Source organism: Oxyura jamaicensis, chromosome 5 (assembly GCF_011077185.1).
Source record: "Oxyura jamaicensis isolate SHBP4307 breed ruddy duck chromosome 5, BPBGC_Ojam_1.0, whole genome shotgun sequence".
NCBI lineage: Eukaryota > Metazoa > Chordata > Aves > Anseriformes > Anatidae > Oxyura > Oxyura jamaicensis.
Window position 1 is genome coordinate 59,283,497 of NC_048897.1, and position 16,535 is coordinate 59,300,031.

At 42.8% G+C, this 16,535-nt stretch overlaps 2 protein-coding genes across 4 annotated transcripts in view; both read left to right on the forward strand.

Moving 5' to 3' along the window:
• PIK3C2A (phosphatidylinositol-4-phosphate 3-kinase catalytic subunit type 2 alpha) overlaps window positions 1–5,195 on the forward strand; it is a 47,864-nt gene extending 42,669 nt beyond the window's left edge. For all 3 annotated transcript variants that reach the window (XM_035327788.1, XM_035327789.1, XM_035327790.1), the window contains exons 28-33: window positions 760–884; window positions 1,294–1,411; window positions 1,508–1,589; window positions 2,013–2,122; window positions 2,359–2,484; window positions 3,000–5,195. In XM_035327788.1, coding sequence (XP_035183679.1) covers window positions 760–884; window positions 1,294–1,411; window positions 1,508–1,589; window positions 2,013–2,122; window positions 2,359–2,484; window positions 3,000–3,182 — 744 coding nt within the window. In that variant the 3' untranslated portion in view covers window positions 3,183–5,195. The remainder of the gene's footprint in view (window positions 1–759; window positions 885–1,293; window positions 1,412–1,507; window positions 1,590–2,012; window positions 2,123–2,358; window positions 2,485–2,999) is intronic.
• Window positions 5,196–5,320: 125 nt separating this feature from the next.
• Window positions 5,321–8,976, forward strand: RPS13 (ribosomal protein S13). The gene is made up of 6 exons (XM_035328772.1): window positions 5,321–5,444; window positions 5,607–5,655; window positions 6,742–6,820; window positions 7,566–7,735; window positions 8,090–8,190; window positions 8,896–8,976. The coding sequence occupies exons 1-6, from the start codon at window positions 5,422–5,424 to the stop codon at window positions 8,927–8,929; spliced, it is 456 nt and encodes a 151-aa protein (XP_035184663.1). The 5' UTR covers window positions 5,321–5,421; the 3' UTR covers window positions 8,930–8,976.
• The last annotated feature ends 7,559 nt before the right edge of the window (window positions 8,977–16,535 follow it).

Genomic DNA, 16,535 nt, shown 5'->3' on the forward strand with positions numbered 1-16,535 from the left:
AAGAAAAGCTTCGTAGTGAATCACCATATTATAAATGTATCTGAGTACTCTGATCTAAGCCAAGGCAGCCTTTTATTTTCCAGGAAATTACTAAGGTGATGTAATCTGCTTCTGTTTAAAACAAACAAACAAACCTCTAACTCCTTTGCCCATAAAATGAGTCCACTGAACTAAATTTTCTGTGGAGTTTTTCAGCTTTTGTTTCCCTTTTATAATGACATGAATAACGGCATCCTCGGGATGTGTCCCCAGTATTATTTTGAGGTTCCTTTATATAATGCAGCATCTGTCCAGCATATTTAAAAAGTTGAATCCATTAGAATCTTAGAGAATTAGACTGGGGGGGAAGAAGCCATTAGGTTCCTCCACAGTCTGCACCTGTAAATTTTCACAGTAGTTCTGGCTGCGTAGGTATATGGCTAGGTAAAAGTCTTGCACTGATCTATTAAAAGTTTGTTCACCTGCTATACAGTATGAACTTAGAATGAGGCTTAAAAGGGACAATGCTGACAGCTAAGCTTTAACTACTTTTATCCCCCTGTCAGATGTGGGCTACGTTATGGGAAAATCATGTAATGTTCCTTCGCATTACAGCAGGGCTATTCATAATTCTAACTTTAAAATTCAAGCAGTGTTACTGAGAAGTGTATGCAGGAGAAAGATGACCAAAGTAGAAGGAGTTAATTGCTAAAATACAATCACACAAAGTCAGTTCTATAGTATTACTACTACTGTCTCTTTTTTCTGTGTTTTTGACAGATATACGTAGTAAGAGTTTTGAGAGAAGGGCAAGCTGAGCCAACGTTTGTTTTCCGAACATTTGATGAGTTCCAGGAGCTCCACAACAAACTTGGCATTCTCTTTCCTCTTTGGAAGTTACCAGGGTACGTTCCTCACTCACTCATCACTGTTACGAGCTAAATATAACGCACTGTTAATAATATAACGCAGCAAAAAATGGTTCCAACTGGGTGGAGTTAAAGATTGCCCCTCAGCGGTTTTGCCTCCGTTTCAGTCTAAGTAGACCTCAAAAATGGCAATTAAGGGAGAAAATTGTAATCTTCAAGTTTTATGGAGGGGAGCCAAAGGACCAACACGGTGTCTTTAGTCTGTGATGTAACAGTTACCTATGTTTCTTTGCCTTTTTAAAACATCATTACCTATTAGCATGCTATGCCTCCACTCACTATAAAAAGGGCTGTTAATGCTTCAGGATGGAAACTGCAATGACACTTTTACTGTACTAACTTCAAGGAAATTAACTAAAACCTTTATATTGTTCTTCCCTTACAGCTTTCCTAACAAGATGGTTCTGGGAAGAACACACATAAAAGATGTAGCTGCTAAAAGAAAAGTCGAGCTCAACAGCTACATACAGAGTCTGATGAACAGTTCTTCAGAGGTGTCAGAAGTGAGTTCAAGTAACTTGAGCAGATCCAATTAAGGTTTTCAAATTTTAGTGCTCATTACCATTTAATCTAATATGTAACATTTCTTCCAAATCTAGTGTGACCTTGTCTATACATTTTTCCATCCACTGCTTCGTGATGACAAAGTGGAAGGAATAGACGGAATAGCCAGATCTACAGGTAGGTACTATTTGCAGGGCAGGAGCTGTGATATTTATAAATCGGGTGACTGTACTATGACACCTTTCTCATGTGGTTTATAAGGAGTCTTTTACAATTAACTGCAGTTTTCCCTCTTTTGAGAATTTTGTAAAGCTTTCCTTCTTTACAGATGTGCTTGCACACAGTTTCTAGGAAATGAAAAAGCATACCAAAAATTGCAACAGTATGTGTCGCCACTTAGGCTTACTTGTGGCGTGAATAAATTATTCAAGTTCTTACTCCAAACTTCCAGGTTGGTTCTTACAAGAGAATGCAAAAATCTTTTTTTTAAAAAAAAAAAAAACAAAAAAAAGTATACTTTTTTTGCCTGTAAATAATTAGTGTAGTACTGATGATGATATACAAATATTACAAAGGAAATAATTATATATTTTTTTTCAGATGCAAGTCCATCAAGTCCTACCTCAGGCAAAGTGGGAGGAGAAGTGAAGCTATCCATATCATATAGAAACAGCACTCTGTTTATCATGGTGATGCACATTAAAGATCTGGTAAGTAAGAGGAGGTGAGCTCCCTGCCAAAAACTGTTTCTACTTTCTCAGTTACCTTCTTGAACTGGATTGATGTAGAGACGATGGAAGTGTATCTCTTCCTACAAATTCTCCAACTGCTAACCTAAAGCAGCTGCTGGTTTTGGTTAGGTTGATGGCCAAAACTAGCAATTCGAAAATAACCAAATGGGCATGCGCTGCTTGGTTTTCTAACTTGACTTGGTTTTGGATTGTAGGTTACAGAAGACGGTGCAGATCCAAATCCCTATGTAAAAACATACTTATTGCCGGACACGCACAAAACATCCAAACGCAAAACCAAAATCTCTCGGAAGACGAGAAATCCAACTTTCAATGAAATGGCAAGTTAAAATTTATGTAACATCTCCCTACAGTTATTGTCCTTTATTCTAAGCAGTAATTAAAATAAATAAATAGATATGTAGAGATATATAAATTTAAAAGGAACTTGTTTCACAAACTTTGCCTTGTTTAAAAAAAAATATCAGAATAGGTAAATGTACTGTAACAAATGAAATTTCTGACTGACTTTGAGGAGGGATAGAGAGAAGTAAAGGAATCTTAAATATTAAATGTTGTCTCCCACCCCCGATTCATTGATTCAGGATGAGGAAAAGAATCAATGGAAAACTCTTGGCATGTAAAAAGTACTTGTATCTGAAAACACCGGTCCTCTTAAACGCTTAAGAGCACAAAATAAAATATGCATGTGCTTCAGCCTAGTCTCTGAGAAACAGGCGTACTCCATGGTCATAACGTGCAGTTAAAATATCAGTGGCTAGGCAGTCAGAAAAAGAGAGTAATCCATGTAATTTCATTCGGATAACCAGAAAATTCTTGACTTTTTACCTTCTAGCTTGTGTACAGTGGATATAGCATGGAGACTCTGAAACAGAGAGAACTTCAGTTAAGTGTGCTCAGTGCGGAATCGTTACGAGAGAACTTCTTCCTGGGTGGAATTACACTCTCTCTAAAGGACTTCAACTTGAGCAAGGAGACTGTTAACTGGTATCGGCTAACTGCTGTACCCTATCTATGAACTTTTTCCAACACCTGAGTAAGAACAGACCAGATGTATTCACTTGTGCTTTGTGCATCTTCCTACTTGAAAATAACCTGTACATCTTAAAATAAGAAACTCTGCATTTCGACAGACATGTTGGACCAACCTTCGTGAAGCCTAATTTGGAGGATTTCTAGAAATCCATTGCTGGATTATTTTTATGCAATGTTATCAAAGCATTATTACAAGTCTTTCTTAAGAGCTGCAGGAAAGGAAGGTGTTTTTAAACCATCCACAACAGTAAGATGAACAGTTTGACCATGCTGGCTGGTTAAACCATAACTTAATCATTAGGCTTGGGGATATAATGCCTTTTTGCTTTATGATTTTTTTTTGTAATCCGTTTTATGCCATTCATGGCATAATGCTGGAGGATATCAAAGAAACTATGTACTTTTAGGATTACACTCATGCTATTAACTAAACATCACAGAAGCAGTGACGGGTAAAATTTCTGTGGCTTCACACATGCCTGTAGAAATTAAGGTTGAAGGGCTGGAAAAATTCTTTAGCATTGCATTTATCTCCAGATGCATGCTTCTCAAAGATTTATTGGAGCGAGTGCCAATAATGGAAGTTGTAAATAATGGTGCCTTATAATTCAAATGCTTCTCTTTTACCTCATTCCTGGTATTTAAATATGTATACACGTTAACTTTCTGCTCCTTAAAGAGGGGTAACGTTCTCATATTTGATAACTTGCAGATTCTAGTAGAAGTCTTTTCCAGAGTTGTGTTAATTACAGATAAAATCGCTTATACTGATCTCCATAATCAGTGCAACCTAAAATTCTGTACCCCATCTTCTACCCATGATCTCCAAAGCCAGTGAAGACTGTCTGAATGTGATGCCGTAGGAAATGCATCCAGCTTCTCAGTGTTTTACAACATTGCAAAATTTCTAGAACTTAAATACAGCAGTGATTAATATATAACAGATTTGGACGCTAAATCGAAGTGGGACTTGCACCTACGTTACTTACCTGTACCTCCATGTAAATGAGGGCCTCTAGGTAAAAAGCACAACTGCTAGATATTTGCTGGGCAGAAATAAGTGGCATTAACAGAACTTTTTGAGAGAGGAATTTGGTTGCACTTTTTTCTTTATCCATTTGACAGCAACAGCGATTCTCATTCCTGGTAAGAATTCCACTAAAAAAAATATAATAATTTCAAGCAGCACTAGATTTGAAATATACTGTGATAGTGGAGTACAAATACGACTTACTGTCTCCCGTTAGTACCACTGGTTACTTAATTAGGTAGTTTCTGCACTACAGGTATAGTGTTCTTACTCACCTGACTTGGTGGTTGGGGAGATCGTGTTCTGTCTGGACAAAGTTATCGAGTCAAGTTGCACACTTCAATGGTAAATGCTGAAGCGTCTTTGAGAAAGGGGGACAGACTCTCAGCGCTGAATATGACTAGAAGTAAAATTTACGACGATGAACGAAGACTCAGTACAGGAACGTCCTCTGCCTAGCCAACACTAAAAAGCTTTTTCAGAATCTGATTTTATTCCCCTGCTACTGACCAATCTCCCTTCAGTACAGAAGCACGAAGTAAACTTGAATCTCTTGGTGCCTAAACTAGTCATGGTCCAATCTCTTAGGAATTATTACAATTAAGAAGCTAAGAATATCTTGAATGTTAGAAACTGGGTTGATGCTAATGGACACTAACAACTCCCAGATCCCAGTTTTATTAAGTATCTTCTGCATATTCTTCATTTAGTACATAGCCTGTAAATAGTATTCTATGTAACTGACTAGATATATTTCCTGCTCACTTGATGCTTTTGAGACTTACTCCATTCCATCACTAGAATCACAAGTCACTTAAAACACAGGAAAGTAGACTACTGTTTTTGTGAAACGTTCCGTTGTGAAATAAACCGAAAGCAATATGTACTGCCTTTTTCGCAGTTCGCTATTGAAGCACAGTGTCTTACAGCACAAAATACGAATAAACCGAAATAATTTTAAAACGGTTTCAAGAGTCGCGTGTTCCTTGGGGAGAAGCGTGCGGTACCACGGGCTCGCCCTGCCCCACCGCCCCTCAGGCTCCCTCAGGGGGGCCCTCAGCGGGCGGAGCGCGGCTCCCGGCCTTGCGGCCGCCCATTGGCCAGCGGCCGGGCGCTGAGGCGGCTTCCGGCGGCAGGCGGGCGGGAAGCGCCGTCCCCTCGCGCCGCTCCCTTCTTTTCCGCCGCCGCCATCATGGGTCGCATGCACGCTCCCGGGTGCGGGGCCGGGCCGGGCCGGGGGAGCGCTGCGGGGCGGCGAGGGGGGACGAGGAGGGACCGGGGGGATGGAGGGGGACGGGGAGGCCCCGGCTGAGGGCCCGTGGGGAGCGCCCGGTGCCGCCGGCTGGCGCTGAGCGTGTGCTGTGCTTCCTCCCGCAGGAAGGGCCTGTCCCAGTCAGCGCTGCCCTACCGCCGCAGCGTGCCCACGGTAAGGAGCCGGCTCGTGCGACGCCGGTTTGTCGCTCGTAGTACGAACTTAAAGAATTCCGGCCTGCTTTTTGTTTGTTCGAGGGGCTCTCACTGAAAATGAAGGCTTATAACGCGCTAAACTCAAGCAGCGGCTGCTTAATTCACCGTGTTTTGCAAGGATGGTTTGGGGGATCTGTTTGCTGACAGAAAGGTCGGTTTGTGGTGTGTATAGAAAACCATACACAGAAAAATAGCTCGTCAGAACCACGAAGCTAAAGCGCAGGAATATAACCGAAAATAAAATCTCGTGAAGCTGCTTGAGCTGTACTAACATTGCTTAAAGCGTTTGGATAATGATTGGGATGCTCAAATGCTATGCTTGCGAAGAACCCTGTGGGTTTTGTCTTCTGATTCATAACCAACAGAGCATTTGCAAATAGGTCTTTCACCATTTCTATTTTATAACTTGACAATGTTAAAAAATGGGAGGGGGGAACTGTTGGGGGCTGTTGTAGCTTGTGGAATGAGCTGGGATTACCCAGCTTGTTGGTGTTTTTCTCGTAATAACCACAGAGCAGTGGCTCCATTAGCACAATCTAATGCATAAAAGAATAGAAAAGACACGGTTCTATTTGGGTAGAGATCACGCTCTTTCATTTTCAATGAATTTGTGTATTTCAAGTCTGACTGCCACTAATCTCTGCAGGTAGCGTAGCAGGGAATGGAGGGCGAAATGGTTCTCAGCTTTGCGTTTCTATCAAAGGCTCAGTTAAAGTGTTCCTTCCCAGTGGCAGTGATTTTCTCTATAAATTTGTGTTCATGGGTCAAATCTGGCAGCTAATGATAGAACAGCCGTGTGAAGGCTGCATGGGGTGTTTGAAACAGTCCTTCATTCACCTCTGTCTTGGCCATTTTGACCAGCACTGTGGATTCACAGAATCTAAATAAGTTTCTGTATCATTAAAAGTAGAGCTTCTCAACTGTTTCCTCAACCATTACAAAGCAGTGATTTCCATCGCATATATCATAGGCTTTCATAGCTAACCCCTGCCTCTGTATTAATCAGCGTTCATCAGTTGTTATTCTTTTTCCTAATTTTCTTTAGTGGCTGAAACTTACTTCTGATGACGTAAAGGAGCAAATCTACAAGCTTGCAAAAAAAGGCCTGACTCCCTCACAAATTGGTAAGGTTCATGAATAACACCTAACTGTAGGCAAAACACATCTTTCTGACTGTGAAAATGTAGTAATTACCTGAACTTGTGTTAACTATATTAAGAAAACACAGGTTTTCTGCAGTGTGTATGTATCCACTGTGTGGATACCACTGGAAGCATGCAGTATGTCCCTTCTTGCAAGAAGCATATTTGATGAAGCAGGTATTTTTTCAGTCAGAAATTGTGAGGTATCTTTTTAATTTTAGAACCTCTCTTCCAGAACACTGGTGTGTGCTGTCGGAAGCTGAGTTTCTCCGGTTTACCAGTTTCTATTTTGACTTTACTGTTAACTTTTAGCTTAGAGCTCCTGAGCAGAAAGTTCTAAGAGAACACGCTTCCTAGCCAGAGGTTTAATTCCAAAGTAGTCCCTGAAAGCTTTGTTACCCCCAGAGCAAAGGGTGTCTATACCTAGCTTTAACAAGTTCTGCTGAAGATCTCCATGCATTATTGCAGCACTTACTGTATTACCTGCCTGTATGTTGTGGTGGGTGGGTCAGTTGCCTGTTATGTGTTCTCTGATAGCATTTCAGCTTCTGTGGATGGTATTTTGCTCGCTTACTGTTTATTGCTGTTCAAGGTTTCTACCAGGAAGGTTTAACCAATATTTAGAGAGAACTTTATTTTGGATGTCTGGTGAAATGGACCTTAAAGTAATAACATCTGTTTGGGTAAGGTTTTTCTCTTCAGTGCAGTATGTAAATGTTTGTTTCAGGTGTGATCCTGAGGGATTCTCACGGTGTTGCCCAGGTTCGCTTTGTTACTGGCAACAAAATTTTGAGAATCCTTAAATCAAAGGGACTGGCCCCGGACCTTCCAGAGGATCTTTATCACTTGATCAAGAAAGCTGTTGCTGTTCGCAAGCATCTTGAGAGAAACAGAAAGGTGAGTGCTAATCAAAATAGGAACTCCACTTGTTTTTTCAAATAATACAGTAGTTCCCTTATAACTTTGTAGAATAGATTCTAAAAATTTATGCAACTGATCCAGGTATCTGGGGAGAGCCTCTCCACTGTCCTATGCCTTGTTTGTATCACTACCAACTCTCCCATTTTCTGATTTTTCAGTACCACGTTAAGCAGGGGTTTATGCATTTACCATATGCATCAGTCTTAGATGGTGGGAGTATGGATTTTGTAGCAGTAGCTTTGGATGTTTGACTTTACTAGAGTTCATCTGAAAGGTACATTGCCAAGATGTCCAAGTAGAGCCTGTTTGTAATGCAATTCTATTTTCTAGGATAAAGATGCCAAGTTCCGCCTGATTCTGATTGAAAGCAGAATCCATCGTCTGGCTCGCTACTATAAAACGAAGAGGGTACTGCCACCCAACTGGAAGTAGTAAGTCCTCTATTTTATGTTACTGTTTTCACTGCAGTCTTCTAGGTCTAGTAAACAATGTGCTGGGCCTGTTACTGAACGGATTCAGAGTGCATTGTGATCAGACATACAGGTAAACCAGCCTGCAAAGAACAGATGCTTTCATATTTATGAACTGATAAATTCATGGAACTCATTGCTGGGTGAAATGACTGCCACGACACTAGAAAAAGAGAAATGCCTCAACAAGGGAAGCCACTGTGTATTAGATGATTTTTCTAACGCTTTACACAAAGTGCACTCTGTTGTTACTTAGATATGTTTATAGTTCATGTTAGTCTGAAAATCTGTTGAGAAAGGGCTCAGCATCTGTGGCAACAATTGATAGTCATTTGTAGTTGGCATTTCTCTAGGAAAAAATAGCCAATGTTGCAGAATTCCTGTAGAAGTCTTAGGTAAACTTTTCTTTCTGAAAAGACTGAAGTGCAGCTAGCCAGGTTTTTGAAAATAGGGTTTAGTTCTGTTGTCTATTTGTATTTTAAAAGGAAGGGCGAAGTCTGTCTTTATCCTATTTAGAATTTTAAAAGAAGTTGCGATTGAGCTCAGGACTGGTAGTTAAAGCTTTGAACTGAAGTAGTGGTTTTTGGCAGTTGGTTTGTAATCATTGTCCATGCAATTAATATTTCTCTCTCTCACCCCCTCTCTTCTTTTTCTCTCTCTTTTTAGTGAATCATCGACAGCTTCTGCCCTGGTCGCATAAGAGCTGGCAATGACTTACTGAAAGAATAAATTCCCGTTGACTAAGTTTGCGTTGTCTCTAAGTGGTTGGTGCCTTACAAACGTGGGTCAGTTTCGGGAAGCTAGATGTAAACAGACTGAAGCACAAGTGTGGTGGTGGTTTCCACCTTGCTGTCCTACGTTTGCAGATCTGGATAGCGGCTGTTGCTGGTCTGGGTTAGCCATAGAGTTTGTGACTGCTAGAACTTGATTTTTGATCTGGTAGACTCAAGTTAGGCAAGTAACCTAGTCATTCACAGCAAGTGCGTCTTCTTAATATCGTGCCATTCCTCTGCATGTCCTGCAGAAAGAACCGGGGAAGAAAACAAGATAGGAGGAAAAAACAAAAACTTAAAGGTGGAGAGGAAAGAATTGGGGGTGATGGAGGGAAACAAAACTGGAAAGGGAGATGGGATCATCGTAGGTTAATGTGGATCCATTCCTCTTGAAGGACAGGTGCAGAAAGCTTAAACAGATCTGAAACAGTTCCTGACAGCTGAGGGAAAGAGCATGCCTCTGTGTGCATGTCTGCACACCTGCACAAACCATTTCAGGGCTCCTTGCCCTGTGGATGCCAGCAGGAACTCCTTTTGGAATGCAGCTACATGGGCCTGGGGCTCCTGTTGCTTCCCTTTGTAGTAGCACTTGCCGTAGTTCAAAGGATGTTCTGAGTAACTGTTGGTGCCATTTGTAAGTAATGGTAAGAATCATCTTTGAGGTCTGGGTAAATAGAACCATTTAGCTCTCCTCAGGGGTCATGTCTTCGCTGAGGCAGTTCCCCTGAACCCAAAGGGCAGTGGCTGTTGCACAGTCACTGAAGTTGTGCCTCCAGCTTCCAACTGGTTGTGACCCAAGGAGTCATCTTGCTGTTCAGAGGTAGAGGACAGGCTTTTGTCTTCGATAGGATAAAATTTTAAGTGGAGGTTTTACTGAGCTGTTGTGACTGGTACTTCTGAAGTATTGGTGCACTGCTTAACTTTTGCCATAGTAAAAAGCATTTAAGTAAATTTAAAATAGACCTAACTTTTTTTTTTTTAAGTGTAGTAAATACTTGCTAAGTCGTGAGAAATGGGGCCTGGCACCTTTTTGATCCAGTTTTGCAGAAAGACGGGTTTCCTGTACTCTGATCATGAAGCTAAACACAGCATTTGGGATTAAGGCAGTTTTAAAAGAAGAGCACTGCACTCCAGCTGAACTCTATGAAGTGCCACTGTCTGGTCCATCTCAATGTTAGATCACCAGCTTCCACGCTCTGTCAAGATACCTGCTCTTGTTTCTGCGTAACTAGAAATTGCTGAGCTGAAGAAGAGATTTCTCTGCAGCTGACACGGCAATGTGGGTTAATGTTTTTCTTGCTGTTCAGTAGTTGTAATGGCCAGCATTTAAAACAGTCCGTAAGCTTTCAGTCAGGTGTTTACAAGTGTGAATTTTTGCTTCAGTATTGTTTTAGAAATGAAAGAGGAGGCAGAGCTGACAGTGCTCAAAGCATCATTTGTCACTACAAGACAGCACAAGGGTAGCTCTTGCAGAGCTTGAACGCAGGCAACCTTACACAAGTTCAAGTATAAACAGTTGTCAGATCCTATTAGTGTAGCAACAGCTTTTCCGAAGAGTCTTTGCTAGTGGTTTTCCTTCAGTGCTCCTGGTGTCTGCCTGCCAGGCTCTTGTAATTATCTGTTAAGTGTTTTGGGATGTAGTTGCAATAAACTATGAGAATAGCAAAAAAAAGAAGTGCTGTGGGTCTTTGGGGTTGAGGTACAGCTAACTCCCTGAGAAGTGCAGTCTTTTTCAGTGCTCGTTACTCTGAACTAGCTCTGTGTAAATAATTCAAGTACCAGCAGATGGCACTTTGAAACCCCGGTTCTAAGAAGTTTGGTATTCTGAACAGTGCCACCTAGAGACCAAGTGGGAAGGCCAACGGCCTGTTCACACCAGTGAGCAGTTTATGTTTAATAGTGCAAATATATGCAGTGCCAAGTGATGCGATGGCTTTGACCACAGTAGTACTGAACCTTACACACAAGGTACACCATGTTTGCTGCCTCCAGAGTTTGGCATTGGGAGGATGCAGTCCTACAGTGTGCCTCTGGAGAGAGGAGCCCGAGATCAGGGGAACCTGGTGCTGTGGAAACGTGAGGTAAGCTTAATCTGGGGGGCTGTGGGCCAGGACTGCGCCTGGGTGATGGCAAAGCTCTTTCAGGTAGTGTCCTAGCACCCAGCCAAGCACCGGGACTGTCCCAGCCAGCTCAGGACTTGTGCTCCAGCTGCCAATGTGTCACACAGGTCATGGGTGCTTGGGGGAACGGTGGAGCCTTTCCTGCCCTTCTGGGTGAAGGTGCTATCATTTCCCTGGGCTGGAGAGATGTAATAACAGGAATAAATGCAGATGAAACGCAACAAGCCATCTCTGCCACGGTTACCTCCAGGTACCTCTCTGGCCTGCTCCTACCCAGCAGTCCGGGGGTGTTCTGTGGGCTCTGGGCCACGCTGCTTTCTTGCTTCCTCCTCACAAAAAAAATCTCTTGCCTTCATGGTTTCTTTTGTCTTGGCTTGAGTTTCACAAGCTGCGTTTGTTTCAGCCTCGTACCTGGCAGCTTTGCTGAATCTCCACTGTTCTTTGTCTCCTGCTCCCTTTTTGCTCTCCCAGCCAGTAGAAATCTGAGTGACTTTGGTTTTCTTTCCTATTCCAGTGTGAGGTTTTTCCTGTGTCATGGCAGGACGTGCCTCAGAAAGGAGCACTCTGATCTTGTGGACGTGCTGAGGTTGGTTCACAAAAGCCCCACACTGCAGCTCTGCACTTGCTAGCTTTCCAGCTCACCCAGGGCTGTGGGGTTTATGGCAGAGGCTGCTTTCGTTTGGCTCGTAAGCAACCACTTTTGAAGCTTGACTGCTGAGGCACCCTGCCCTCTTGCAGAGCTGCTGGTAACTGGCATCTTTTGCCATTCCCATGAGTTTAGGAGGGAACAAGTGGTTTTCCTTCAGTTCTGAAGTTCTCCGTTGGACGTGGCACAAAGACACAGGGACAAGGGGGTTGTTTGGGATGTAGGTTTTTTCCACTCAGATTGCCAGCCATTTCAGTTTTCTTCTGGGGGGCACGAAGCTCTTCCCTCTGTTGCCTTTCTTTGCCCTCAGCCTTTGCATTTCTTTTCATTGTTCCAAGTTTCTATGCTTTCTCTGTGTTTGCCGTGGTAATTCTGTAGTTTGTCCTGAAATAGTAACTCCAGAAAGGTGAGTCTTTATTCCTATTGTTAAAATAAGAAATGATTGCCACACACAAATTCTACGTTTGTTTTTAGAGAGAGATTGGGAGGTAACTGTTAAGGATGGGGAAAGATTAACCCTGACGGGAACTTAAGGGAAAGCTTTGATTTGGTCATGTCCAGAGGACTCATTTAGAGCTAAGTATTTGCTCCTCATTGAGGATTTTGTGACTAGTTTCCTTGTGGATGCAAAAATAAAAATTCCTTACCTCTGTCACTTTTTCTAATCAATAGTTCTGTTTACAAGCACTTCTGTGAAAACTAAGCAACTCTTCTTGTAATAATGTGTTTCAAGTAAGGAAAATTAAATACCAATTATTCTGGTAAGTCATTACCGCTGCTGGAAGTAGATTTCTGAACCCGAAAAGGGCAAAAAAAAATAGTATCATCCGTGCTATAGTACAATCGTTACAAGCTTAAAAAAAAAAAAGAGGGGGTTGTAAATGTATGACTGCAAGTGTATGTTCTACTTTCTCTGGAAAACAGCTTTTGAAGTGTTTCAGTTTCTGCCTGTGAGATTTTTACAGCTTTCAACTCAAAATCACTGCGTGTGAGTTAATCCCAAGTAGCACAATGTGGGTGAAACATATGTTCTGACGTTGCTGTGTGAAGGGTTGTGTGTTACTTTCTGCCACTGTTTTCGGTGTCACTTAAGTTCATGAAAAACAATGCAGTTAAAAAGCACTGCACGCTTTTCTCCAAACTCAAGGGCCTGTTTCTCTCCGTGTTCCCATTTAAACAAAGAGCAGTAGGGCCTGCTGAATTCACCGAAGGCAGGCTCGGTACTCCCACAGCTCTGGGGTAGCTGGTGGTTCTGGTTGAAACCCACGTTGCTTCATGTTCACGCAGCTGTTTTGTTTCCTTTCAAATGCTAGGATCAAACTGGTGAAAAAATTTGCTCTGTTGCTGGGAAGTCCCATCAATGCCTGCATCGTTTGCATGACAATTCGTTGCCGTGCCCTGTCGAGCTCCTACCTTGGCAACAGGAAATGGTTCAGCACTGGTCGCTGCACGAATGGGATGTCTGTGAATGTCCCTTCCTTGCTTCCCGAGGATTTCTAGACATGCTTGCAGTTGGATAAATGGCTTCCCTCATTCCTCTCCGCCATCTCCTGCTTTTAGGATACATTTTCTTTCTGGTTAGAAACCCGTAAGCCTTAAAACAATCGTTCTTTCCTGCCACCACAGTATGTAGTGAAGACACTAACCAGCTCTGGTTTAGTACCCAGAGCTGCATCGGTACGAAGGTTAACGTTAGCGGCACAGCAGTGTGTGCTGGGTGTGAGGATAAATGGTGGTGCTGTCCTGCAGGACGTGGTCGCTAGAGCAGAAGTTCTGGTGCTTCTGGAGGCTTGCTCAGTACTTGGGACAAAAGGAGGTGAGGCAGGGTCTGTTGCATCAACCTGCGAGCTGGAGCTAGTGTGGCAAGTAATTACGTTGGCTGTGCCTGAGGCAAGTGGTGTACCTACATTAAAACATCACCTGAGTTTTCCAGTGAGTGCTGGTTTTACAGGCTAATATTTTATTCCCTTTGAGGCTGCTTGCTCAAGACCCCTTTTCAGGTCAGAATTCTCCTTCAGAGCCAAGAAGGGGCTTTCAAGTTTAGTGCAGCTGTCAGGGATCAATCTCTTTTACAGCTCCTTCAAGTTCTTTATAATGCATATGAATAATTTCTGTAGATCCTGAGCCCTGTGTTATGCCAGAGCGGGAAGAGGGTGGCTGGTGTTTTGAACTGTAGAAGCTGTTGACTGACTGGGTGAAATAACCAGTGACAGCCATTAAAAATTGATCAGGTTAAATGAACTTGGGAAGGATCCAAAGCTCAGAGGATCAGTTCTGATGGTGAAGGCATTTGAGATTTGCAGGGAAGAGGATGGAAACGTATTTCTCAGTATAACATATGCTATTGGATGCCGGGACACGCCAAAAGCTGTGGTGAAATTCGGGCTGTTAACATATTTCCTTGTGGTATTTCTTGTGTTTTTAGTTTTTTTAACAATGAAAAAAATGTAGTGTCTTTTGCTTGAAATCAAGTCTACCCCACTTTGCTCAGCTCTGACATTCTTGGAAAAACTGGGGTTATGAATTAGTGACTCTTCAGAAACTGCTAATAAAGTAACACTTATTTTCTGCATTGGGTATTCCATTTAAAACTCAAACGTGTCCTACAGATAAGTCCTTAGGCTTCGCTTCAGTAGCGATTCCTGATAACTTTCTTCAACAGTAAATTCAGATCTGGGTTCTCCTTGTTTTAGTATTTTGCCGTTCAGATCCATCGTATTCAGAAAGCGTGATGAGACTAAAATTTGGATTTTGGTAGCTCCTGTCAACCATGGATCTCAAAAACCCATATGATTACCTAATAAAGCTGACATCCTGGGACGTAGAGGGAGGTAACTGAGTGGTACCAGGTACTATGATTACACTTGATAATGCTGTGTAAAGTCCAGGATAGCTTCTGGAAAAAGTGTTTGGTTTTCTGCAGCTCACCAGGAGTGAGCGCAGCTTCAGTGCTGCTCTAACTCCATTTTACCAGTGTCTAGCTCTTGCACAGTGCTTTTGACCCGTGCATTTCAGTGCTTTGTGTAGGGATAGAGTACTGCTTGCTGTTTCTCACCCTTTACCGTGAGACAGACACTAAGCAGAGAAATAGCTTGCCTGGGGGGTCTCAGAGCTTTGTCTACATGGCTGTGCTCCTGCGGGGCACGTAGCTCCATGCTCCTACCAGCTCAGCAAGCCATGATGTGGTCATCCTCTGTTATCTTGTTTTTCCATATATGACAGTTCCAGATATCGCAGAGGAGGATAGATAAGGCAGGAGAAGTTAGGAATTCAGTCCTGTTGTACAGCTGAGACGCTGACACTTGTCACTTCTCAAGCCTCTTGACTTACAAGCTCAGTGGTAAAGTACTGCACAGCAGTCCCCTCAGCTTAGCTGCCTAATACATGGGCTTCCCCTTACCTCTTGGGTAGAGGTTCTGTTTCAATGGACTCTAGAAATGTTCCATTTGTGTGTCTTTCCCTCTAAGCAAACATCAGTACCTTCTGCACTTGTGTCATAAAAATCTGAGGGTTGCAAACTGGTCTAGTGAGAGGTTCTATTTCAGGTAAGGATTCCCATCAGCCTTGCTTCTGATCCGAACATCAGACTTAACTGAATGGGAGTGGTTTAATGGAACAATGTTCTTTACGCAAAGCGCTTGCTGCAGTGTTGTTTGGGATTAAATGGCAGTAAAACTCTTCTCCCCAACAAGTTTGTAAGCTTGTCTCAAAGAATGATAATGGGAAATGTCATAGTGCAGCCACCTGTGGTAGGTGCAGGTTAACAAAAGGGAGCCTTTGACTTGAGTTCATCACAAAGATTGATAACCCTGTGGAACGCTGCAGTTTAGCACTATAGCTTAGGCTGAGAGCATTCATTTTGCTGTTGCATACATGCACGTATTTTGCTTTTTCACTCCAGTGCACCACATGGATCAACAACCATGTTCAACCTGAGTATTTTGCTCATGTCACCTACTCTGCAGGGAAACAGTTGGTCCAGCGAAATGGCCTTTGGGACGATGATGCTGGGAGTTCCTCACAAGTACCTGTTAGCAGCACATGTACTGAATGCCAGACAGCTGTTTGCAATGGCTACTCTACAGAAACACACAAAACTAAGCACCTGTTCCAGCAGTGACAGCGGTGAGCATCAGGCAAAACTCAACACCAACAATAAAGCAGAAAAGCTGGGGGGTTACACAGACTTTAGGTGGCTGGATTTGGTTCAGCTGCTGGACTCGGCATGGGAACTTTCACAAGAGCTGCTTCACGGATTGCATAATGCTCCATCTGAGCTCATGCAAATGTGCAAGGATTTTAGTTCATGTATTTTAGCCAGTCTTAAAATGCGGAGCTATTATTCAGAACAACCTGAGTAATAAGCATTCCTCCCTGTGTTCTGACTTCTGATCTCTAAACATTTGAGATGACATATTAGTGGTGATAGAAAGCAAGCCCTATTAACGTCAGGGTGCCTGCTGTCCTGATGTGCGTTATTTGGAGCTTTCTCCGATGTGTGCCAGAGAGATAGCTGGGGTACTCTGAGTGCTGTCTCTTCCATCACTGCCCTTCCAAGGTGATGCATCCTGGGGATCTGCTGAAGACATTTCCTTACCTGGCTTTATCAGAAGCAGCAGTGTCTGGCTCCACAGCACCTGTTCCCAGAGGGCATGAAGATGGCCTGTATGATTACTGTACTCCCCATTTCTGGTGGGCTCACACTGGCCCCTGCATCTGTCACGCAGGCAGCATCCCGTTCAAATGCAGTTTCCCTTGCTGCAGTCC

What these genes read in the sequence shown, in the direction of transcription:
- RPS13 (XM_035328772.1), top strand. Translation starts at nt 5,422, where the DNA reads ATGGGTCGCATGCACGCTCCCGG. An exon ending in ATCTTGAGAGAAACAGAAAG is followed by an intron (nt 7,736 to 8,089) that starts GTGAGTGCTAAT and finishes TCTATTTTCTAG; the next exon opens with GATAAAGATGCCAAGTTCCG. An exon ending in CTGCCACCCAACTGGAAGTA is followed by an intron (nt 8,191 to 8,895) that starts GTAAGTCCTCTA and finishes CTCTCTTTTTAG; the next exon opens with TGAATCATCGACAGCTTCTG.